This window comes from Acomys minous, assembly GCF_964271855.1.
Source record: "Acomys minous genome assembly, chromosome: 11".
In the NCBI taxonomy this organism is placed as follows: Eukaryota; Metazoa; Chordata; class Mammalia; order Rodentia; family Muridae; genus Acomys; species Acomys minous.
In genome coordinates, this window is record NC_140492.1 from 71,294,955 (window position 1) to 71,321,108 (window position 26,154).

At 43.5% G+C, this 26,154-nt stretch overlaps 2 protein-coding genes across 6 annotated transcripts in view; both read right to left on the reverse strand.

The window, feature by feature from the left end:
* Positions 1-25,748, reverse strand: part of LOC311609284 (lactosylceramide 1,3-N-acetyl-beta-D-glucosaminyltransferase-like) — a 31,713-nt gene extending 5,965 nt beyond the window's left edge. Inside the window, exons 1-2 of one of the 4 annotated variants that reach the window (XM_084802271.1) lie at positions 25,610-25,748; positions 9,926-10,016 (exon numbers count right to left, since the gene is read on the reverse strand). The gene's annotated coding sequence lies outside the window, so the exon portion shown is untranslated. Of the gene's footprint in view, positions 1-3,057; positions 3,627-9,913; positions 10,017-25,609 lie in introns of those variants that run through there. The other 3 variants (XM_084802270.1, XM_084802268.1, XM_084802269.1) reach the window with 3 other exon arrangements.
* On the reverse strand, positions 10,061-25,729 carry LOC311609286 (lactosylceramide 1,3-N-acetyl-beta-D-glucosaminyltransferase-like). 2 transcript variants are annotated; one of them, XM_084802274.1, is made up of 2 exons: positions 25,610-25,729; positions 10,061-14,714 (listed from the first exon to the last, which is right to left on the reverse strand). In XM_084802274.1, exon 2 carries the CDS (start codon positions 14,543-14,545, stop codon positions 13,298-13,300), a length of 1,248 nt encoding a protein of 415 aa, XP_084658400.1. In that variant the 5' UTR covers positions 14,546-14,714; positions 25,610-25,729; the 3' UTR covers positions 10,061-13,297. The 2 variants fall into 2 exon arrangements, with proteins under 2 accessions (XP_084658400.1, XP_084658401.1); XM_084802275.1 differs by lacking the exon at positions 25,610-25,729 and adding an exon at positions 24,368-25,216.
* Positions 25,749-26,154: the final 406 nt, after the last annotated feature.

Genomic DNA, 26,154 nt, shown 5'->3' on the forward strand with positions numbered 1-26,154 from the left:
CAGGGGCAGGTAGACTGCTGTGAGTTCGAGGCCAGCCTGGTCTACAAAGTGAGTCCAGAGCAGCCAAGGCTACATAGAGAAACCCTGTCTTGAGAAAACCAAACGAGAGAGAGAGAGAGAGAGAGAGATAGAGAGAGAGAGAGAGAGAGAGACAGACAGACACACACATACACACACACACAGAGAGAGAGAGAGAGAGAGAGAGAGAGAGAGAGAGAGAGACAGAGACAGAGAGAGAGAGACAGAGAGAGACAGACAGAGAGAGAGAGAAAGAGAGAGAGAGAGAGAGAGAGAGAGAGAGAGAGACACAGACAGAGACAGAGAGAGACAGAGAGAGACAGAGAGAGACAGAGACAGAGACAGAGACAGAGAGAGAGAGATTGCAAGACCACACCAGTAAGCCCCAGGAGAAACATACACCCTGCTTTGTGCCCAGAGACTTGTAATCATGTACCTCATCCTTGGCATTGATATAAAAACAACTGTGTACACCGAGGACCCTGCAGAAGGAGCCTAACTCCAGTTGGGACACTGCCTTTCAGACCTCTGCGCTTCCAGATTCGGCTCTATTTTCCATTCCCCAGTTTCTCCTAGTCAGGGCAGTAACTACCAGGGCTAGTCAGGAGGAATGTCCACAAAGGACACTAAAGTCCCATTCAGACCTTGTCCCCAGCTAATCAACATGCAAAGTACTTTATCTTCTAGGATATAGATGTTAAGATGCAAAAACTGCTTAGGAAGCCGCAACCAGCAAAAGAAAACAAACAACAAACAAACAAACAAACAGCAGAGTATATGGAAAGCAGTAGGAGTGAATCTAATATGCATTCAAAGATGCAGTGGTAAGAGGCCTTGGTTATAGAAAGACCAAATGCCCTCCTCTGCATGATGGAGCAGCATGACAATGATTTCCCTCCCCCTCTTCCCCCATATACTTATCACATCTAGATTTAATGCTTTGAAAGGATGTGAGAGAAACAACAGGAAACACTAGTTTCTGATGCTTAAGCAAATCTGCTTAAGATTTGCAAAGTAACTTTCATTCAGGGCCAACATCTTTGTTTCTACAGTGGATTGTTCAGGTAAGGGATGCCTGAGAAGGCCAAAAGCAAGGGTGTTTCTGCCTCTTCACAGTATGTCATAAAGGAGACTTAAATTGAGGCAACATAATTCTTGATGGAGGAATCCTTGAAAGCAGTATGGGCATTAGGAAGTCTGGGAATACGTTCTCTCAGTTGGAACAAATCTATAGTCTCTACTTCAACGGACGACCTAGGAAGTGAACAAAGGCTGGTAAATGTGATGGCTGGTATTGACTGTCAACTCCTCAGGATCTAGAATTATCCAGGAGACAAACCTTCAGGTCTGTCAGATGGACTGCTTCACTGAATAAAAAAGGAGGGCCAAGCAGAAAACCAGCACTCGCCTTTGTCTGCTGCCTGACAGCGGATGTCTTTTCACGCCCTGCCTCATCCATTGCTGCCATGACTTCTCTGTAGTAACTTCCTTAAATTCATTTTGTTATGTGTTTTGTCTTAGCAATGAGAAAAGTAACCAACATGCTATTTTTGGATTGTGAGGAAGTACAGACGTTGGGCTGGAGAGATGGCTCAGTGTTTAAGAGTTCTCCAGAATCCCAGCGCCCACACCGCAGCTCACAAATGCCTCTAACTCCAGTTCCAGGGGATCCAATGATCCAATGTCCTCTTCTGGCCTCCAGAGGCATTGTGTATGTGTCGTACAGACATGCCTGCAGGCAAAGCACACACACACACACACACACACACACACACACACACACACACCACACACACACACACACACACACACACACACACACACACACACACACCACACACACACACACACACACACACACACACACACACACACACACACCACACAGACACACAATCCAACCATAACCAACTTCTTACCTCAGAGTAGCTGCACTCAGCCAGCTCCAGTGTGCATTCTTACCAAGCTCACGGTACAAGCCTAAGCTTAGGAAATTATCAGCTTTTGAGCCCATTCCTCCAAGCAGTCAAATGAATGTCTGACTCACTAAAGATATTAGATCCTACAGTGACCCAGGGCTGTGACTCAGCATGGTGCTGCTGCTGCTGCTGCTGATAGCACAGCAACTGGCCTGTAATTATTATTTTACTTCTCCATGATAACTATGCATTTACCTCATGTTTCTACATTAAAACAAACAAACAAACAAACAAAAAAACCCTATGTAGGCCTCAGGTGGTTAAAAAGCATTTCTGAAAAAGAGTAAAGCCAGCAACCTATGCCAATGAGCTTAGTGTTTCATTTGAGGCCTGAGAATGATTTCTCCTACTGATTGACAGATTCTAATACTGATACGCTATTCACACACACAATAACCAAATCTCACTGATGGTGTGATAAGAGAAAGATTTCATATCATTTCTGCAAAACCAAGAGAACCAAAGTCCCCCAAGTAGCGCATCCATGGGAAGCTTCTCCCAGCCTGAAGGAAAGAACTAGCATTTTCCTCCATCTGAACCCCTGAACAGGATCAAACAACACTGGCCCGGCTCTTGGCCACTTTTGCAAAGTGCACAGCACCTTTAATCCTTTCACACGTGTCACTTAGTTTAGTATCTGAGGCACAGGCAAGGCCACTGCAGAGAAGCGCACGAACTGGCTCATCCGGTAGAAGAAAACGTGGCGCCTTACAGAAAGCAAGTAACAAGTGTGAAGCTCAGCACCCACATGCAGCATAGTGCCCATCAACAATCTGGGAACAAGGGTGACCTTGTGGACACCAAACATGCCATTTTGTACCAGGCCTTCTTCTTGTCCCGAGGGCAAATGTCCACCTTCCCCCAAGTTCTCGAAAAACTCACAAAAATGCACCTGGCAAAGGATCCCAGAAATGTGCACCCGAGGCCATCCAATCGGGTGCATGTGGGGCAAGACCACAATGTCAAATAAATAAAAATCTCCCCTTGTGGCTTAGCCCAAGCCCCCCCAAACCCACTACCTCAACCAGCTTTAAGGCCAGCTTTCCTGTAACCTCCTTACCCAATTATGTAATGCCAAGGCTTGGAAAGTCCCTCTTGTGGTTTTTGCCTTTATAAATCTTGAACCCTAAGGAGTCCAGGCGACACCTTCTTCCAGTTACTGGGGAACTGTCCGTCCAAGCTCTGGAGTTTGCTCAATAAAAGACTTTGTATAAATTGCATCCGACTGATTCCTGGTGGTCTTCGGGAGTCTCACGACTGGTGCACAACATTTGCTGCATTGGCCGGAAACTCCCAGACCCCCAGAACCCCCAGACCCCCCATCCGGAGAGTCTACACTGGTTGGTAAGTGTTCTGTGTACAGCTCGCTTGTCTGTTTCTTACTTTCGTTTTTTCCCCCCCCCCCCCCCCCGTTCCTCTTTCTTTGAGAACCGGAAGTCTGTGTTGGTATGTGGGGCATCCAAAAAGCGATCATGGGGATGCACTGAAGGGTTGTGGGTGTGAGTGTCTGGAAGACATTCCAGACCCTCGTTTGGGAGACCTTAGTCTCCATTTGGGAGATGCAGTCTCTATTTGGTATACACCATAAGCCTCGAGTTTCGTTACTTCCTCTTTTTATGTCTGAGAGGAGACAAATGCTCCCCCGTCAGTACTTTAATTTTCTGTCACTTTTCTTTAAAATTATTAAATTGTAAAAACTGAAGGAAAAAAGAAAGAAAGAAAGAAAAGAAAGCCTACATGGAGGAGGTAAAGACCAGAAATACAAAGGAACATTTACTAAAAAACCAAAAATTCCTTATGCACAAAGTCCCTATCATAAGTCTAGTCTAGTGGTAGTCACATTTGCAGCTACACAATCTGACTTCTCTATTAGTTTGATTTTCTACTGCTTGGACACCATCACCGACCGAGGTGACCTTCCCACCATTCACAGTGGGAAGTACAGCAGTGGGCCCTCATGGGGCTTGGAACATCTTTAATCGGAAGCAGGAAACCGTGAAAGTGGACTCAAAATGGCTTCTGCCATTTCCTTACACTTTCAAAGCCGGCCTCCAGCAACAGTTCTTCCAATAAGACACCCCCCCCCCCCCAATTACTTAACCTTCCAAAGAATATTACCAACTGCAGACTAAGTATTCAAACATCTGTAACTATGGGACATTCTCATTCAAACTGCCACTACTTTCTGTCCCCCACAGGCTCCTGGCCATTTTGTAACTGCCTAAAAGTCCAAAATCTTTTCTGAGAATCCAGACAATCCCTTACAGTTCAAACTCAAATTGTACACCTTTACCGTATCATAGCACAGTCTATACATTAACATTACAAAGGGGAGAGATGACAGCATAGTGAGGAAAGACTGGACCAAAGTCAGACCAAAACTCAGCAGGGCAAAGGCCAGACCTTGTGGCTACAGGTAGATATAAGTGATTATGACTGCGCCCTTCAGCTTTGCTGTCTGCAACACACATTTTTCTCTCGGACTGATTCCACTGTCTGGGTGCACCTCTCCTTGACAGATATCCCACAGCTTTGGCACCTCCTACATTTTGGGGGGGGGGGTGTCTCCAATTAAATTCTGACTTCACTTTTACAGAAAAGGCCTCTCAAAGACTCCCGCTCCTTGCCACACACGTGACCTCAGTAGATATCCTAAACCATTGATGAAGATTTCACAGCCCTTTTACTCCTGTATCCTTTGTGCCCCAAGCCAGCTGTAGGTAGATGACACTGTAAAGTTTGGCTGCTGCCTTGGGATGGCCCTTGGCCCCTTGCATCACAGCTGCAACAGGTGGTATTGTTCCTTTCTTGAAGTGGAGAATTCCTTAGACATTTTCCTTTCACAGGTTGGAATGTTAAATGGCTGGGGCCTTGCCTGGGGGCACCGTTGTTCCCTGAGTTCCAACACCCATCCGGCCTCCCTTAATCTGGGGGCACCCTTCCCTGTGTTCCAACACACATCCGGCCTCCCTTAATCTGGGGGCACCCTTCCCTGTGTTCCAACACCCATCCGGCCTCCCTTAATCTGGGGGCACTGTTCCCTGAGTTCCAACACCCATCAAGCCTCCCTTAATCTCCTTATCCTTTTCAGTTCTTGACTGCAACAGGGTCTCTTCTCCTGAAACAGTTCATTTTGTATTCCTTTCCATCCCCTTTGCTCTTTTGTGGTTGTTATTGCTACTACAGACTTGTATAGGAGTAACTCCTTGTGATCTTGTAAGAGAATCAACATTAGGATTTCTTGAATTCTCCTAAGCCAAATAAATCAGTCCATTACTTTAAAATTTAGTCTTAGGCAAGGTTTAAAAAAATTTTTTTTAAATTTTTTATTTTTTACATACACATTTATATTATTATGTTATTATTATATATTAATATATATTATATATTATTATATATTATGTATACAGTATGCATCAGATCACATTATAGATAGTTGTGAGCCACCATGTGGTTTTGGGAAATTGAACTCAGGACCTCTGGAAGAAGTGCTCTTAACCACTGAGCCATCTCTCCAGCCCCTCAGTCACTTTTCTAGTACTGCATTTCAAAGCCCTCTACAGTCCTCTAAAATCCAGCATGCTCAGGTTTGGTCACAGCAGTACCCACTCCTGGTGTCGCGTTAGTAAATGCTTATCAAAAGGAGACTTCATCAGCGGAGGAGACTTAGAGATCTGCAGACAGCCAACATCTCTCTCTAGCTTTCCCTGTCACAGCAAAGTAGCCACAGTGGCAGAGATGGTGATTATTCATGGGCTCCTTACCATATACTTTCATTCATCAAGGCTGACTTAGCTAGAGTTGCTGCTCAGTGCCACAGCTGCCAGCAGCAGAGAGCAACACATTACCTTCGACGTGGTGCCATTCCCTGGGGTGACCAGGTAGCGACCTGGTCACAGATTGACTATATTGGAATGCTTTCTTCCATGCAAAGAGCAACATTTTGATCTTATTGGAGTAGATATTACAGCTGTTTATGGATTTCCCTTTCCTGAACATAAGGCTTCTGGCAAAACTACCATATTTACAGAACATTCATCCACCATGATATTATTCCACATACACTGCTTTTGACTAAGGAACCCAGTTCACAGCCAAAGAAGAATGACATAGGGTCCATGTTCATAGATCCACTGGTCTTATCATGTTCCCTGTCATCCTCAAGAAGCTGGCCTGTTGACGACACTAGGTGGCAGTAATGTGGAAGGCTGGAGCTGTGAGCTCCAGAAGGTGGTATATGCTTTGCATCAGTGTCCAGTCAATGTATGGTACAGCTTTCCCACAGCCAGGATCCAGGAATCAAGTGGTAGGTAGATAAGGGAACAGTCCTGCTCACTGTCAGCCCTAGTGACCCCTTAGAAAAACGTTTGTTTCCTGTGCTCCCAAACTTAAGTTCCGCTGGACTAGAAGGTTTGGTTCCAGAGTGGGGAGCACTTCCGCTAAGAAATAACAAACTGTTCATCGAAGTGGAAGCTCAGACATCTCTGTGGCCACCTTGGGCTTCTGATGCCCTTAAGCCAAAAGGTAAGAAAACAAAGTAACAGTGTTAGGAGGGGTGACTGATTCAGATTGCCAAGGGGGAGATGGGATGATCCCCTACATGTAGGTGATGCAGGAGATCTGTAATTAAAGGCAAAGTGAAAATACAGCAACCTAATCCTTCAGGAATCAACGTATGGGTAACTCTCCAGCAGAAGAGCCAAGACCTGCTGAGGTCCTTGTTGACGATGAATGAAATACAAAACAGACAGTAGAGAAAATTAATTATAAATAACCATGTAAGCCCAGGTAACTAGTTGCAGAAACAGGAATTATAATTGATAGAAGAGTTTCTATCCTATATTGTTAGGGAGATGTTTATATATGTATATACACATATATTACACTAATATTTGCATTTTCTTTTCTCTAGTCAATAGCAATAGAGATACTATCAGTGGTTAAATGTAAGTGTATATTTCTACATTCAAATTATGAGGCACTAAAAGGCTAAGCAAAGGATACCTACTTTAAAATATATAAAACATTTATAGTTGTTTGTGGGATAGATATATTAGGTAAAACTGAAGTAAAAAGTATCCCTGAGACTATGGAAGTGGCTCAGTAAATGAAGCTCTTGCTGTGTGTGTGTGTGTGTGTGTGTGTGTGTGTGTGTGTGTGTCTGGAGTTACATCCCATGTAATGCTGGATACTACAGTAGACACCTGTAATCGCTATCATGCTTAAGGCAAAGTTAGAGGTGGAGCCTGGAGAATTCAAGTGCTTGTGTGCCATACCATCTCCAGTAGAGTCCGCGATACAATGCTGTTCTGGGGACCTGAGGCGCCGACCCCAGAAGGGAGATTCTCCTGGAGAAGGCCATGGTGTTCTTTCCCTTGGAGTGTTGGTAGCGACCTGCTTCCTGCTATGCCTTCTTATTTGCTCTACTATTCTTCTCACACATAGTCAAGGCAACAACAAGGTGACCAGGGATACGGTGCCAGGAGGTGAACTGGACAAAGCGCCAGCCTAGAAACCGCAGAATGAGACACCTCCTCCAAATGCACCTAATGTATTATTAGTCATCCTGAAAGTTCTTAAGAATAATAAAACAATGGAGAACTTTTTCAATGAATTACAGCAAAATGAGGCAGTTGAAAAATCCCCTCAGTTAAATGAAGGGTCTTTACCAAAGGCAGAGCCTATTCAAGGAAAAGGTAACTCGAAGAAGAGTGAAAGTAAAAGCAGAATTTTAATTCCTACAATACAAAACTCCATATGGCGTGGCCTACGTATTGAAGGGCAGCCTCTGGTGTCCTCCTAGATATAGAGGACCCTGTAGATTGGCTGCTACACCTCGTCCACCTCTCCCCTATACAGGAGTGTGTGAGGGAGGGGATGGATGGGTGGTCATCAATAGGAAAAAGGTGTCAGACACTGACTAACAACAAAAAGTTAACCATACTGAGGACTGTCTCCAGCCCCTGGCTCAACCTGAGAATGTAATATCTGCCTGTGGCCAAGTTACTGACTTAGAAACAGTGATGTTATTACTATGTACTGTGTATTGTGTATTCTATATGCCTGATTGCTTTACTGACCCCCTTTGAATCTACTCCACGGAAACTGTAACCACAAAACACTTCCTGTTTTTTCAAAATGTGTATAAAAATCTAGACTCCTTGCCTACAAAATACACTCAGACTCAAACTGCCTGTGTTTGTCTCTGGCACCGCCGAATCCTTGCCCACCAAGTCTTCGAGGACCCTCATCCCAGGGACCCCCATACCTGACTGGGGTGGTCCTTGACACTTGTGCGCTAGCACTGTTGTATGCACTAATGAACAAGGGACCCTATCTCAAGCCTTGAGGAAGGTGAGTGCTACCTCTGATCTCCAAATGTGTGTTCCTTGCCAGCAAGTACAGACATGAACATTCACACATCCATGTATATATCCACAATAGTGACGTCATACATGCACCTACAAAGTCAAGATGTTAAAACGAGGAAAGAATACATACATTCCTTGAGTTACGGTGAATGACCCAATTTGAGAATTTCTAAATGTAAAATATCAGTGGTGTGTCCACCAAAAAGCACCACTTGGCAGTGATACATTCTATCGTTTCCCATAAACGAATTTATCTTTTGGATTTTTTTTCTATCTTGAAACATATACTTATTTTTGTAACTGTAAAGTCTCAGTTACATGTTTTGCTGGATAGTTTCATGTCAACTTGACACAAGTCTGAGAGGAGAGAATGACAACTGAGAAGATGCCCCAATACGATCACACTGTAGGCAAGCCTACTGAGCATTGTCTTAATTAGTGATTGATGGGGAGGGCTCAGCCCAGGGTAGGGGAGGCCGCCCTTGGCCTGGTGGTCTTGAGATCTGTACGAAAGCAGCCAGAGCAAGCCAGTAAGCTGCACTCCTCTATGGCCTCATCAGTTCCTGCCTTCGATGAATTTCTGTCCTGACTTCCTTTGATGATGAGCACTAATGTAGTAATCCAAATCAAGTTTTTGTCACGGTGTTTCATCACAGTGACAATAACCCTAAGATACAACTGTGACTGTGCCCTGGTTCTACCCTCTTGAAGAAAGTATTTTTTATTTTATTTTATAGAAAGGAGCTCACAGTTGACTTTTGCATTAAAAAATTTTTGGATTTTTAAAGGAGACTTTGGATTTCTTTTTAAGAGACTAAATTTTTAAAGTGTTTGAATCTGTGAGAGTGTGGGACTTTTTAAGTTTGTAAAATGTTTTATACTCATAGTAATGTGTGATCTTGAGGATGAACAGGAAAGGAAAGATTGTGGCTGTACAGTGATGGGCTTGTGGGTCCATCTGACAAGGGGTCAATTATGCTGCCTCTTGTACATCAACTTGACACAAACAAGAGTCATCTAAGAGGAGAGACCTTCAATTAGAAAATGTCTCAATAAGACTGGGCTGTAGGCAAGCCTGTAGGGAATTTCCTTAATTGGTGATTGGCAGGGGAGGGGCCCAGGCCATTGTGAATGGTGTGGTCTTGGACTCTATAAGAAAGCAGGCTGAGCAAGCTGTGATGAGCAAGGCAGTGAGCAGCGTTCAGCCTTCTGCCTCCAGGTTCCTGCCCTGTTAGAGTTTCTATCCCGAGTTCCTTCAACACCGAAGAGTGATGTGGGTATATGAGTCACACAAACCCATCCCCCCCCCATTGCTTTGGTCGCGGTGTATCACCATAGCCGTAGTAACTCCATAAAACACATGTGTTTAGTCGATGAATTATACTATTAATTTATAGGAGATCATTAAGTCATATTTGTCATAAGAAGTACAAAGGAAAAATGTGAAGAGGGTAATCAAATCATCTGCTCGTGTAAAACATTGTTAAGCAAAATGAGCCAGATTTATCATGAGATTAAAGAATGTGCAAGGCTGTTCTGTTTTACCATCCTACATACATTGTGTGCGTAGACTTGCCTCTTCCAGATTCTTATAACTATGGCTTTTCAAAGCATTCTCCATTGTCTTCATGAAGCAGAGCTGGTGCTCCTGACAAAGGAAACAGCATCACCCAAGGACAGAAAACAAAGGAATTTGTGATCAGGTTGGCTGTGGGCAAATAAATTTACAGGGGATAAAGAAAGAAATGGGGTTTCTCAAGTCAGGGGGAAGACTTTAGAATCCACACTGGAAGCAGCATTTGAGATGCAGAGCAAAGGAACCTTGTGAAGAAAGAGAATTAAATCTTGCCCTCGGACAAAATTCATAGTTGGCAGGAGAGAACAACCAAGGAGACATCTAAAGGCCTCTCGTTATCACGGAAGAACCGAGAATTGGCACCAGAGATAGAAGGGCCAATTTTCAGTGTAGTTATGGTGCCCAGGTAAACTGCAAAAGTATACTTTAAGGTAATGAATTCCTCCAAGTGATCAAAGTCCAACCACACACATCCCTGGCATGCCTTGCAAGAACAAAGCTCCGCTATGCCCAGTAACACGGATGCTTCCAAGTTCTTTTATTTAGCTAATGAATGAAAATTAACGTCTTCAAATGACCTCCAAATGCACTAAAGCTGCAAGTTCTTCTTGTTGTGCCACTGAGCAAACGGTTAGGAAACAGTATTTCCCCACAAACGCAGGAGCGGACCTCCTTAGCTAGCTCCATAAGGAAGACCTGACAATCCTCTGAGCTGAGTGCAGCAGCAACGTGAACAGAAACAGGTGAGTGGATGTGTAATACAGACTTCGCTAATATCAAAAAGAAGGTGATTAATCACAAAATGATGCCACACAGGAGGCTAAATACACATTACTGATGATTTTTAAATTGTTTATTGGAAAGCATAGATTTTTTTTTTAGACCTCCTAATTACTTTGCCATACAAGAATGAAATTCAAACGTTATAAATATTTAACATTTTGGTATAAAATTAATAGCTGAAAAAAGATGCAAACCAATAAAGTGGTAAGTTTTTTACCAATAATACTGTGCACAGCCAACTATCCGGGCCAATAGTTTTTTTTTTCCTTTCTCATTTTATTTTTCATTTTGAAAACAGCCCTGCATTGGAGAACCAAGTTTTTTTTCTTTCCTTTTTAAAAGGTGAGACCAGCTCTGTTTACAAACACTTTTCAGGCCCTTGAGTCTTATGATGGAGTCATTTAACAACTCTAACAGACAGATTTCCTTCAGATTTCCTTTAACTTCAAACCAGTTCCATTCTATTCTAAGCAAAAATTAAAAAGGTGAGCACAGTTCAAAGGGCTCAGTCAAGCGAATAAATAACGGCTTCATAAAGTACTGGTGTAAACAAGACCACCTCGATGGTCAGAGAGATGACTTTTTCCAGCCAGTTTTATCAGTTCTAAGTGAGGGAAACACGGGCACATAGAGCCCAAAGCCAGCAGCTACCAAGGGCCAACTGGTGAGGACTAACTATGAAACTGCCTTTTCAAGTTACACGTTTCTTCTCTACTTTTTAAAAAAATTGATCAGAAAATCTGATCTGTAATAATCTAAAACCCCAAAATCTATCTTAAAAATAATTATCTTAAGAGTATTTAACACTACAGTCTTGAGATTAGTAAGAAATTACCCAAGCAGTGTAAACAAGCCTTATATCTCATAATAAAAATTTCACCAAGATTTCTGTAAACATTAAAAAAAAAAATCTAAGCCCGGGCGTGGTGGTGAACACCTTTAATCCCAGCACTCCGGAGGCAGAGGCAGGTGGATCCCTGTTAGTTCTAGGGTAGGCAGGTCTACAAAGTGAGTCCAGGACAGCCAGGCATACATACAAAGAAACCCTGTCTCAAAAAACAAACAAACAAACAAACAAACAAACATCTACCTGTGAAAACACAGACATCATTTACTTGTATATTCTGAGAAATTCCTAAATTATTTTTTACAATGTTTCAAACACCATCCTAATAATGGCAGTGGAACTTTCCCTAATGTATGCTTCTGTCTGAGGTATAAGCACTCCATCTGCTTTTGCTGAGGTCATGTTTTGACTTGTATCTCATGTCCCCATCAATGGACATCACTTAGTCCACTCTGGGCTGGTGCACTCTGAGCTGAATCCTCCTTTGTAATGTAAGTGTAGTTCACTTTATTAGATCTGCCAAACCGCTGAGTACAAAGAACACACAGCTGTACCAAACTCTCAGCCTCGTTTGGTCAGTTTCTCTGTCACTCTTACTTGGATTCCATGTTTGAAATATTTAAAAGAAAACCTCTGATAGTTACGGAGCCAAATAAAGGGACATTTTAGAAATGGTAGCAAGAGTAAGAAGCTTTCAAGTTAAAAGTCTGCACTTGGAACAACACCTCTGGCCTACAAGACCTTGTTGGTAAGCAATGGGTTAATTTGAGTAAGGCATGCTATGACTAACTCATTCCAAGTTACAAGGAAAAGAGACCTTTAAAGCTTATTTGTCTTTTCCTTTTTGGGTGCTGAGTTATGCCTCTAGCCCTATCTTTCCTTTAGGTATCTTCCATTATAACATCCCTCTATGTAAGCAACTACCTTAAACCAAGGCCAGTGTTTAATGCTTTAAGCGCAATTGAACAATTCATTAAATTAAAACCACTTTAAATTAGAAGGCCTTCAGGGGCCATAAACTACTCCTGTTTTACACATTTAGAGAGATCCTAAATAAAGTCCTGGCTAGGGCAGAGCTGGTAACTTTCTCAAACTTTACTTTAAAAATTGAATTTGAGAAAAGGATATACCTTAAATGATGCTAGAACTGTCTAGGTCAACATCTATAGCAATGTCAATGTCAATCAATTTGACTGTATGGACATTTTCCTTTATATCCTCACTAGAGGGAAACTTCCATCAGGTTAGTATATTTTCTTCTATATCATCTGCCCCCACCACATCCACCAAGCACTTTTTAATCAAGATAATCTGCATTGCTTGCTCCAAAGTTAAATTAATTTCCTTAGATACTACATTATAAGTTTGTTCGGTATTTCCCGGAAACTAGTACTTTGATACCACGGCTTCTCAATTGCTCTCCATACCTTAAATACACATGTGGCACCAAATGAGAACTTGAAAACCTTGCTTCAGTTTTGCTTTTGCTTCTGACAGAAATCTTTTTTTAAAATATGAATTCCTTGAAATGGATTTAAGCCACGAATCAGGCGTCATATTGACTAGTCTCCGTAACGAAAGGAACATGTCAATACCCTGGGATTTGAAATGATGTCTTTGCTTTCATTTCATTTGACTCAGGCTAGAGAAAAGCATTTACAGTTCATTCATTCATTCAAGTTCAGCTCAGTGACAGTAAACACAGCACAACATTCAAGTACTACTAAGCAAATGCAGCCCTGCAAGGATACGGATTCCTGCCAGTCAGCCTGCAGAGGAGAACTATCTTAATGAACTTGCAGTATATTTGACCAAAAAACCCTTTTGAAATGTTCTTTACTTTAGGATCTGTAGCCTCTATCCAGAGGTCCTGTAGATCATGTGTGTGTCCATGAGATGTCATCATCTTTTCAAAGATGCAGGAATGGTAAAGAACCGTCCCTTCCCCAGAAAAAAATGCATGGTCCTGTGGCACCACGCCCATTTTATTGGCACAGAGGCCCATGAACACATCATCTATGTATAGACTAGAATTTAGCGTCTGCGACGCCTCATAGACTCTGGCAGCCACATCGCTGGAGACAACATAGGCAGCACCAGCTGTATAGTCAGGGTAAGCCGGCCACTGGTACATTTCATAGGGAACATAGTATTTGCTGCTTTTATCCCTAACAGGAGGGGCACCACGATGAACGTGGCCAATCCAAAAGTCTCGGACACTGATCTGCTCTAGCCCTTGAAGGTATTCAATGAGGTTTGGCATATGGATGAATACATCATCGTCAGCAGTCATCAGGAATTTGGCATGTGGACAATAGGTGTTTGTCCAGCTGAACTGAAGAAGTAACTTGAGAGTGAGGTTGTAGAAAGAATCAACAAAGTCTTGCTGAATTATATCCTTGAATACATGATCTTCCCATATCAGATTTTCTTGCAGCTCTCCCTTCAGTGGACCAGGACTTCCTAAAGCAAACAGAGTTTTGATGTTGGCACTCAATTGAGAATGGGCATACGTCTCATTGCCCCATGTTCTCCTGATTGCAGACCGCCGGGCATAGTTCTCAGGGGCGGTCTTTATAAACAGTAAGAGGAGGACATCTTGAGCCTGACACTTCTCCTTGTGGTTGATTAAGTATGGGTAGCGAGCCTGCTCGGAGCTGTGCTTCAGGGACAGGGAGTCGTTGACAAAGCCGTAGCTATTTATGAGGTATCTGTAGGAGTATGACTTGATGTGGTCCACGATCTGATTATTGATTGGGTCCCAGAAAACCATGAAGCTCAATATAAAACAAGTGGCAAATAGCTGAAAAAACTGCCATCTTTTGACTCTTCTCCCACTGCCAAACAATCTCATGGTCTCAGGTCTGTTGTAGATGGCCGCTTGCCTCTTCAAGACTATAGAACTCCGTATTTGTAGAATGGATGTGTTTCTCAATGCACATTGGTCATAAAATATGGTAAAAGGTCTCATTCCACACAACGTTCTCTTCTGGCAACATGTTCTCTGGGATTGCAAAGGAACGGAACACTATAGAGTGAGCACACTGGCACATCGAAATCCGTCCACCCCGGCATTCTTCATTAAGTTCTGTGTACGGTCTCACGCAGCTGCTCTGGATGGTTCTGTCTGTGGATATGCACTGTAACCCCATCAAAAGAACAAGATATGAATAGCTCTCTGAGTTACCACCGAGGAAGTCCTTGTCTCTTAAACCAAACGCACATAAGTATTAGCGGCATTAGCACTTAACAAGAGAGATTAAAGTTTCACCAGCCAGGGATCAGGACAGATACTAGGACTCACATGCAGACTCCAGGCAAAGAGGTGCAAGTTATATGGAAGAGTTGAGGGACAGAAGGCCAGAGTGGGTGGCCATTGTCAGGAGACTCTAAGGGCTGGCAGACCTGGACCCAGGGGGGGCCTGCACAGACTGATTCACCAACCAAGGACATGGCAGGACTTAGACCACGCCTTCAGATGTAGCCAATGGACAGCTCACTCTCCACATGGGGATGGGTGGGATGGGGCGGAGAGCAGGAGACTGCCTCTGACACCAACTCTCTTGCCAGCAATTTCACACTGCCCCTTGGCAGAAAGGCCCTGTGGGCACACAGAGAAAGGGGATGCAGGCTATCCAGGTAAGACCTGATAGGCTGTGGTCAGACTATGGGGTGAGCGGTCCCCACCCCTCAGAGGTCTAGGGGAGAAAATAGAGCAGAAAAGGGAGGGAGGGAGGATGGGGACAGGAAGATAAGGGGGAAAGGAATACAATCGGGATGCAATCTGAATAAATCATGATAAAAAATGTAAAAGAAGAAAAAAGAAACCAAATGTAATACACAAACAATCAACAAAACACTGTCCCATACTAGGTACAAATAAGAGTTAATTTTTCTTTTTAAAAAAACCAAAGCCGCTATCAGCTAGTGAGAAGACAGAGGCTAGGTTATGAGTTAGCATTCATTTAAGATTATTTTGAGCCTACCTTTCCAAGTATTCTACCACACCTTCGGACAATATAAGTACCGGCTGTTTCATGTACCCTGCCTGCTGTTTGTGTCAGTAGTCAGGTGGCCCAGAATGTCCCAACCCTCTCATAGCATGGTGTGCACATGTTCCAAGCTTACAGGCATTCTTCAGCTAGATAGATGCTGAGCTATAGGCTCAATTTTTTATTTTTTTTATTTTTATTTTTTTATTTTTTATTTTTTTTACACATTTTTATTGAAAATTAAAAATAATTCCTATTACATCTCATTTTCTATCTCATCCCATGCATCCTCCCATTCCTCCCTCCCTCCCTCTTTCACCCCAATCCCCCTTCCCTATGACTGTGGCTGTGGGGGACCTCCTCCCCCTGAATATGGTGCTAGGGTATCAAGTCTCTTCTTGGTAGTCCGCTATCCTTCCTCCGAGTGCCATTGGGCCTCCCCCACAAAGGGACATGGCCAAATATGGGGCACCAGAGATCCTGTGAAAGTCAGTCCCCAGTCTCCACTTAGCTGTGGAGAATGTTCTGTCCCTTGGCTAGATCTGGGTAGGGGTTTGATGATGACTGCCCGTTTTGTCCATGGTTGGTGCCTTAGATCAAGCAGAATCCCTGGGCTCAGATCTAGCCATCATAATGTTCTTCTTGTAGGTTTCTAGGACCCTCTGGGTCCCCCTACTTGCCTATCCTCTATATTTTCCTCATCTAGAGTCTCAATAGGATGTCCTCACCTCTATCCCCGTTTACTGGTAGGTGCAGACTTTCATGGGACCTGTCCCTTGGGCTAGTGTCCGGTAATAAGTGAGTATATACCATTTGACTCTTTCTGCTTCTGGGTTAGCTCACTCATTATGATCATTTCTAGTTCAATCCATTTGTCCACAAATTTTGGAAAATCCTTGTTTTTAATTAGGCTCAATTTTTTAAAACATTATACTTTACTATGAACTCATTAACTCACTAACCCAACTAACCCAAACAATAGTAAAAGGAGATTAAAGGACACAATAATGAAACCTTAGGGATATCAGTTCTGTGGAACGATTCTCCTGGCGTAGTCCGCAGGCCTTCAGCAAACCCACAATCCAATCAAGGTTGCTGCTGGAACCTGGAACAGCTCAGAGCCTCAGCTGGAGCCCAAAGCCCTGAAGCCTTCCCTGGAGCAGTTCTCTCTAGGAGCATCTCTCCAAGTGTTGTTGGACAGCCCAAACAATCTCAAGTCCTCTCTTTTTCCTCTTGTTTTGGGCTCACATATATATCTCCTCTCTACTAGGATGTTTTCAGCTGGCAATATCCAAGCTCCCCAACAAAGCGGTTCGATTTCTAAGTGGAAAAACATCCTGCTCTCTCACAAGTCTGTTCCCTATGCCACACTTGGGGTCAACACAAGAACATGTTTATCTCTCTTACACTGAAGTATAGTTTCCTCACTCTGTCCAAGATTTTCCTCATTTGTACCTCGAAATATATTTGCTTTCAGAGGGGCGGCACGTAGGTCTCCTAGAGTAGGATTAGGAAGGAGAATTAAGCAAAGCAGAGTGAGCAGGATGTGGTGGCACATGCCTTTGACCCCAGCACTTAGGGAGGCAGGGGCAGGAAGACTGCTGTGAGTTAGAGGCCAGTCTGGTCTACAAAGTAAGTCCAGGGAAACCAAGGCTACATAGAGAAACCCTGTCTTGAGAAAACCAACCAACCAACCAACCAAAAAAAAAAAAAAAAAGAAAGAAAAGAAAAAGCAGAGAGGTTGCAAGACCACACCAGTAAGCCCCAGAGGAGAAACATACACCCTGCTTTGTGCCCAGAGACTTGTAATCATGTACCTCATCCTTGGCATTGATATAAAAACAACTGTGTACACCGAGGACCCTGCAGAAGGAGCCTAACTCCAGTTGGGACACTGCCTTTCAGACCTCTGCGCTTCCAGATTCGGCTCTATTTCCCATTCCCCACAGTTGCTCCTAGTCAGGGCAGTAACTACCAGGGCTAGTCAGGAGGAATGTCCACAAAGGACACTAAAGTCCCAATCAGACCTTGTCCCCAGCTAATCAACATGTAAAGCACTTTATTTCCTAGCATATAGACGTTAAGATGCAAAAACTACTTAGGAAGCCGCAACCAGCAAAAGAAAACAAACAACAAACAAACAAACAGCAGAGTATAAGGAAAGCAGTAGGAGTGAATCTAATATGCATTCAAAGATGCAGTGGTAATGTATGAGAAGCCTTGGTTATAGAAAGACCAAATGCCCTCCTCTGCACGATGGAGCAGCATGACAATGATTTCCCTCCCCCTCCTCCCCCATATAGTTAACACATCTGGATTTAATGATTTGACAGGATGTGAGAGAAACAACAGGAAACACTAGTTTCTGATGCTGGGTTCTGCTTAAGATTTGCAAAGTAACTTTCATTCAGGGCCAACATCTTTGTTTCTACAGTGGATTGTTCAGGTAAGGGATGCCTGAGAAGGCCAAAAGCAAGGGTGTTTCTGCCTCTTCACAGTATATCATAAAGGAGACTTAAATTGAGGCAACATAATTCTTGATGGAGGAATCCTTGAAAGCAGTATGGGCATTAGGAAGTCTGGGAATACGTTCTCTCAGTTGGAACAAATCTATAGTCTCTACTCCAACGGACGACCTAGGAAGTGAACAAAGGCTGGTAAATGTGATGGCTGGTATTGACTGTCAACTCCTCAGGATCTAGAATTATCCAGGAGACAAACCTTCAGGCCTGTCAGATAGACCGCTTCACTAAACAGGATCAGGCAATGCTGGCCCGGCTCTTGGCCACCTTTGCAAAGTGCACAGGCAAGGCCACTGCAGAGAAGCACAGGAATTGGCTCATCCAGTAGAAGAAAATGTGGGGCCTTACAGAAAACAAGTAGCAAGTGTGAAGCTCAGCACCCACATGCAGCACAATGCCCATCAGCAATCTGGGAACAAGTGCATCCCTCTGTTTCCGGCTGGGCTTAGTGCGTAACCGTGGGAAGCCTTCACTTCACTGGCTTCCGTATTTAATCTGAACATGAGAGGCGTATTATCAATTTAATGTAACTGGAGAGAAATAAAAATTACAGATCACGTCAGGCTTTCTGGACACACGGAGCCCGGTAGCTTTGAGGGAGACCGTCAAGGTTTTGTAATACAACTACAGGTTTTTTTTTCTATTTTGGAGAAGGGAACTTTTTTTTTAAGTAATCAGAAAAATGAAAGACAGAGGTAGAACATTAGAGGCTCAGAACTTAAGATTGCTACTCTGCATTCACTCCAGCTCCAGAGGATTTGACACCACCTTCTGATCTCCAAAGGCGCGCACACACACACACACACACACACACACACACACACACACACACACACACACTGAGTGAACAAGATGTGGGAGACACACAAAGAAAAATAAAATCTTTAAATTCTATTTTTTAAAAAAGAAGCAGAACAAAGTGACAGACCTCTCCTAAAATATTAAAATACTGAAATAGTCAGAGATCGGTACCCCTCAGTTACCCAAAAGAATATTTAGACAAAAGAGCTCTTTAAACTTAAAAAAAAAACACCCTACAATTAGTATGTCAAGAAGCCATAAGTTTCCATATAATAACACCTGATTTTGTTGTTGTTTTCTCGAGACAGGGTTTCTTTGTGTAGGGAACAAGGGAAAGTAAGTTATATTTCTTTTTGTTAAACGCGGGCTAGAGCCATTTGCTGGGCGTGGGAGAAGTAAAGACAGAGATACCAAATGAAGACGTGGGTGAAGACAAGTTCTAAGGCTTTGATAAGACCTGGTGACATGGTGTTAGAGAGAAGTGGGATGGTTTATCTTATTACTAAAATTTCCTTGTCACTAGTTTGATAATGTGGGATTTGAGATAGAAAATATGAAGAAAATTTCACGTTAAACATTTGCTTTCTTAAACTTGATATTTTAAACTCATTCTTCTGACACAGGGTTTTTGTTTGTTTGTTTGTTTGTCTTGTTTTTATTTTTGTTTTGAGTTGACAAAGCTGCTTATTCTAAATAAAGTCCTCCACTGTCACCAGTTTTTGTTTTGTTCTGTTTCCCGGCTGAAATAAACTTCTTTACCCTTCTATCAGCAGTCACTAATATGAATATGTTTCATACATAACAGACATTATTTTTTTAAGTGCTTCATGTAACTGCTAACTCTTTTAAGCCTAGCAACAACCTGGAGGGGCGGAGGGTAGAGAAAAAGTCTCTCCATGTTGGCAGAAGGGCAGAGCAAGGCACTGATGTACCAGGGAAACCACAGAACCTTCAAGATTTCCAGATCAGTGTCCCAGCTGTGCGCTGCCCTTCTTCCTGCCTTGGTTCTTCCCACGGTTTGCATGAAGAGGACAGAGAAGGCAAGCAGGGTGGGGCGAGGACAAGAGAAGCAACAGTAAATCACAGGAAGTTCTTTCACCACGGGGAATCTGGAATCACTCATGACTTTCTATTATTGATGGGTTTTTTTGGGGGGTATCTTTTCCACATTTTCTCTACTAAAAACCCTTTTCTTAACTCTGTAACGGCACAGATTTCTACCCCATGGTCCCCTCTCTTTTTAATTTGGCTCCAGTATCACTAAACAACAGACGATGGTGGTCTAATGAGCCCGTGTCCTGTATTTGAACAGTCCTTTCTCCAAAGAATACCAGAGCCTCTAAGGATAGACACCCAAAGTGAAGGAGGAGGAGGGGCGAGGACGGAAGAAACAGATGGGAAATTCAGAGGATATTTGAAGCAAGTATTTGATCAACAGATACTGAGTAAATAGAAAAACAAGACAGTCACGCCACACGGGGAGTCACACCCTAGCCTCAAACTTCAAAATATATTCAAAGTTGGTTTGTAAAATGATAGGCAAAAAGTAAGCATAATTCAGAGAGTTCATAATTTGGAGCATAACTCAAGATATAATAGGCTATAAGCGTATTATAAAGCTTATCCCCAGAATATGAGAAGAAAACACAAGTACACATACCACTGTTGCTTGTCTACCTCTTTAGTGTGATACAAAACGCAGTGAAAACTCTCATCACTTCCAGATGGATGCTTCACACTTAATGACTGCGCTATCTGAACCTGGGATCTGAAGAATTGGGGATTTAAAAAAAAAATTTTTTTTTCCGAGATTTCTTAGGCTGTAGAAAAATTCCTCAAGGTAATCCGAAAGGCTGAATTTAGTTGGGAAGGGAATTCGGAGGCCATGAATCTGATACCATCAAACATTGGCAAAATCAAGAGTCCTGTGAAAGAAGGGCTTCCCTCTGAGATGAGAGAAAAGGAGGAGAAGGTCGAGAATGAAGGCAGCGGTCCACTGAGCAGGAGCTCACACTGGGGAACAGCGGAGGAGTAGCCCAGGGTCCAAGAGAGAACGCGCATGCGCGGAGTGAACGTGAGCTGCCTCTTAGGGTTGGGTGGAGGAGCAGAACGCAAGACTATAAGTTCCTGGTAGCTATTGGAAGGGAAAAGAAGAGCTTGGGTAAGATGGGGGATACATTGATGTTCAGCATCTTTCGCCAGGTGTCTAACAGAGGTCCATCTGTTCCCGGGCATGTAGAAGCACTATCTGATTGAGAGTTTGCCACACAGAGGATAAAATGAAAAGGGTAGTGTAAACATAAGAGCACAGAATTGTCTTCACAGAGCAACGATGTAGTTTAATATTTTTATCATTTATGAAACACATGCCTTGCTCTGGACAGCCTTGGAAAGTAAGTAATGCCCACATTTAATGAACTTAACAGATATTAACTAGTCGCGTACCCAAAAAGGGCACAGGCAGGATGCTGGGTGTGTGACTTCCGAGACCTTTCAGGGGTTGATATCCCACCAAAGAATCAATAGGTATAATGCTGCAACCTGAAGTTTGGACCTGAAAGATGTAAAAGAGAATAGAAAATTCCAGACTTCCAGAATGCAAAAAGGACATTCCTTTAGACCCTTCTATTTTACTCATTGTGTGCACTTGACTTGTTTTTGATCCAAGTATCAGCACATTATGAGTATCATTTGATCTAAGAGTGTGGGCTGCACCAACTACTTTATATATATTAATCTTCCTTCTCTAGAAACTATTCATGGATCTTTCCCTCCAGTTGGTAGGTGGCTGATGTTTCCAGGTGGGTATCAACCTTTCAAAACTGCTATATCCCAATACTCTTATAAAAATATCAATGAGATATAATTTTACTAAAATATTGATTGCTAACAGCCACTGAACAGATCCTAACTGACCAAGGGGAGTGTTCCATTACCCTTGACCAGAAAGAATGCTAAGAATTGCCAGTAGTGGTGGTGCACATCTTTAATCTCAGCACTTGGGAGGCAGAGGCAGGTGGAACTCTATGAGTTCAAGGCCAGCCTGGTCCACAAATCGAGTTCTAGGACAGCTCAGGCTACACGGAGAAATCCTGTCTTGTACCCTCCCCCAAATAAAGTCTTGCTGGTACTGAGGATGTCTTTCAGTGACAATGACACAGAAGTAAGCTAAGTTAGGTAGACTGAAATTGTGTAGAGTTAGCCTCCTAGCTTATTTTGTTTAGTGCACTATTAAACAGTTATAGAAAGAGTTGTGGGAAACTAGGAAAAGACACAAAATGTGAAACTTTAGGTGGATTTTATGTCATATCTCAACTTCATGTGTTGGAATTTTATTGCCTACACTTGGTAATGTGTGGTTTTTGTACAGTAAATTGGCTTTTCTAGTGACAAATAATTCACTATAGAAGATAAATCTTAGAACACGACCAATCAAAGGCAGCCTTTAAATTCCTAACATTAAATGTAAAAAAGGATTACACTCCCCAAAGTCTGATCCAGGTTGATGAAGTCAATTTATATTGGGTTTTCATTCTTATCTTTTCAAGGTTCACTTTCCTGCCTGGATAGCTGCAGGGTCCCCTTAAACTAGTGCCAAACAATGTGGGACATGTGACCCTCAGAGAAGGTAAGAAAAGGAGAGTGGAACTAAGAACATGAGCCGTTCTTAGTCTCCCAGAACAAGTATTTTGTATATTATTAAAATATTTATTAAGATCCAAAGGACCAAAATAGTCAGAGTTACAGCTATGCAACTTCCTATGCATAGGAACTAAAGAGCGCCTATGAAAAAAGGATAAGTCCCTGCCAAATATATATATATTTAATGGAGAGAGAGAGAGAGAGAGAGAGAGAGAGAGAGAGAGAGAGAGAGAGAAGAATTTTCTGTCCAGGCAGGTGGAATGGACTTCAGAATTTCTGCACCTCCAAGGCAGCCAGGCACATTTGGGACTTGTCCCCTGACACTGTCGGACTGAAGGCAGAGCTCTCAGCCTGAGAGTGCCTGCCAGCCCTTTCTGCCCAGGGCTGGTCAGTGCCTAGTGGAGGAGGCCCTGCTGCCACAGTATGAGCTAGCTAGGCTGTCCCAGATTGAGTGTTTTGTTCCCCCCCCCATAGTGGAAATGATGGACTCAATATTAGTGGCCCCTTCATGGGAGAAAAAAAAATCAAAACAAGCCAAATTTCTAGTACAGAAGCAATCACAACCAGGACATAAAGCACTAAGCCAATGCTGTTTGAATTGCCGAAGTATTAGTCATTCATTATGTGGAGAATGTTCTCTTTTCCTGATTGTCTAGTTAATGCTTAATGAGTGCTTACTTTTTATAGTAAATAAACTAAAAGAGTAGGTGTAAAAAGGCCGTTTTATTTATCTAAGTTCATATCTTATTTGGCCAAGCTTCTTATCTTGAAATATAAAGATTCTTTACACATGGGAGTATATGGGGATGGATATATATATATACATACATACATACATATATATCTATCCATATATTTATATGGAAATATAAAAATTAATGAATACTACATACTGTGCTGCATGTACTGTACACTGTAATACTAGATTCTACATCTTGTCAGCAGGGATTTGATACTCAGTGGTGTGATTCTTCAGGTATCTGGCTTGGATCTGCCCAAGCAAGCACATATAAAATCCCTAGTCCACCTTGTGACTTTGGGAAAAGACTGTTTTCTGACTTCCTCCCAGTTTCTTTCCATATTTGTTTTGAAATGCAAATTTGAATGTACCTGGGCTGCAGAAAGAACCCAAGGTTTACAATTTGTAAGTCAGCAAGTGCAATGATTCTATCCAGAGTGACCCATTTTGAAAGATGACCCACTTAGAAGTCATGAGTTATTAGCCAAGCTGTTATAGATCTGAGAACTGGACGCCCATGAGCTTTCACTACAAATACCTGTTTGGATATATTTTGATTTTATAGAGAGACATTTGATTCAGATTTAAATAAAATATCTAGGTGCTTTTTTTTTACTCAACAGGGCCTAGGTTTTATCCTGAAAATCCTTTCCCATCTTCTGAATTTTCTTTGTAAGCAAAGTAATTATAAGAATCTATGTGGCTTACTCATCTTTCATCACCCCGGAAGGGCTCCTGTGAGTTACAGAACTCAGTCATCTGACTACTCACGGAAATCCTAAGTGTCGCAAGTGAACCCTTCCTGGGAAGACTGATAGGGACACACTGTCAGCCGTGAGTACTTAGAATGGATAAATGGGAGTGGAGGATGATGCGGGGTGGAGGGAGAGAGAGCACCTTAGAAGGAAAAGTGTTTTAAGCACATCCAGAAAGCCCTTCACGTACTGAATTTACCTTGCATTAAAAATAACTCCCCATCTCACACATGTTTCTTTAGACTCCCCCGACCCCATGTTAGAGACTGAACCCAGTCTTACATTTGCAAGCCTGTATCCCCAGCTGTCTTTTGATAAAGTCCAAACTTATCAGCTGCTTACCAATAGCCCTTTCAGTCTTCAGGGTGGGGCATTTCTGAGCCACTGCCTTCATTCATTTTTTTTTCTGGGTCAGTTTCAGCTTTCTCATAGCCTTCTCCCTGACATCCGTGCCCCTAGGGACCAGGCTGTTTCCCAAAATAAAGGCACAAAGGAGCAAATCCAATTTTAATGGATGTAATTTCACCAGAAAGTTACCCTAAATATTAGCTCTGCCACCAGCCACCACCATGCGGTGGCATCTAAGTCTCTGTAACATGACCCGTAACCTAGGAAAATCATTACTGCTGCAAAGAATGTGAGTCAAAAGCTGTTACTTTTACCTACGTGTACTGAGCAATCAACTCAGCAGCATGTTAAAGGAAACGGGAGTAGCCAGGAGTTTCTCACTGGGAAGAACTTTCCCCAGTATCCCCTAACCGCCTGCATCCCGGTTTACACTTCTTCAGCAACAAGTCCAAAACACTGGTCAGTTTTCCCAGGCGCTAGGCTGGAATTCAGTCTGGTGTCGGTAAAGCTCGGGACTTTGCCTGAAGCCGCGTGGGGCCTGGGACGGGTCTCCCGACTCCACAGCCCCCTCTCCCCACCAGCAGACCCGGGAAACCCACTGCTCCGGACCTCCCGGGCCGGGTCGCACCCGCGGCACAAAAGAGGCAGCTGGGCCTGGGGTGGTCGCCGCCCGGCGCTCGCGCCCACCAGGCCACAGTGAACAAAGGAGGGAGCGCTCCCTTCCTAGCCCCAGCTCGGGACCCGGCCAGCCCGGGCCCGCAGGAAGAGCGGTCCATCTTCCCAAAGCATTCCGCTCCGATGCCCCCGCCACAGATGAGGACCAAAAGAGCCTCGCGGAGACTCGCTGGGTGGCGGGCTGGCGGAGGGAGAGGAGCAGAAGGCGCGGCGCGGCGGGGCGGGTCCCCGCGGGCCCGGCGAACTGCACTCTTAGCTAGCAGCCTTCCCGGAGGATCTCACAAAGCAAGCCCATCTAGGGACTTTAACTCTGCCGGGGGTGCGAGTGTCCCAGTCTAAAAGCAAGAGAGAGAGAGAGAGAGAGAGAGAGAGAGAGAGAGAGAGAGAGAGAGAGGGAGGGAGGGAGGGAGGGAGGGAGGGAGGGAGAGAGAGAGAGAGAGAGAGAGAGAGAGAGAGAGAGAGAGAGAGAGAGAGAGAGAGAGCGCGAGGCCACGTTTCCACACAGAGGGTCTTTGGCTCACTGTAGGATGCAGTAGGCACTCTGGGTGGGCAATGACTAACCTTTTATCCAAGAATGGCGATGGTTAAGATCCACTCATCCAAACCATGCATCAGTTAGTCATTTCCAAGCTAAAGAAAGGGTTTGAATGGACAGCAGTTTTCCGATCACCGTAGTTTCCCCAGAAAGAAATCATAAGAGCAAGCGGATCTTTTGTCGGGACGTTTAGGACTAGAGCTCCTGAGAGTCTAAATAACAAAGGAAGGAAACGTGAATTTAAATGAAGCGATCACTGCACAGCCACGGTTCGTTTTTAAAAGCAAACCCTTCCCCTCGGCCAGCGTCCCCCTGGGTTTACCTTCGAACCCAGATAATTTCCAGCGGAGCACCGCAAAACTCACCAAGTACAAAACCAAGACTTTAAACGGCCCAGTCGGAGGTCGGCTATTCTCCAAGAATCCGGAAAAAAAAAGTTTCAAGAGCAAAATTTGAACACTAAGTTTCCATGTAAGCCGGGGCAGCTGGGCCTGGGCTCCACTGGAGACCCCGCTGGAGCCGGCTGAAGCCGGCCGAATCGGGCTGGCCCCCTCTTGGGTCCTGGCTCCCG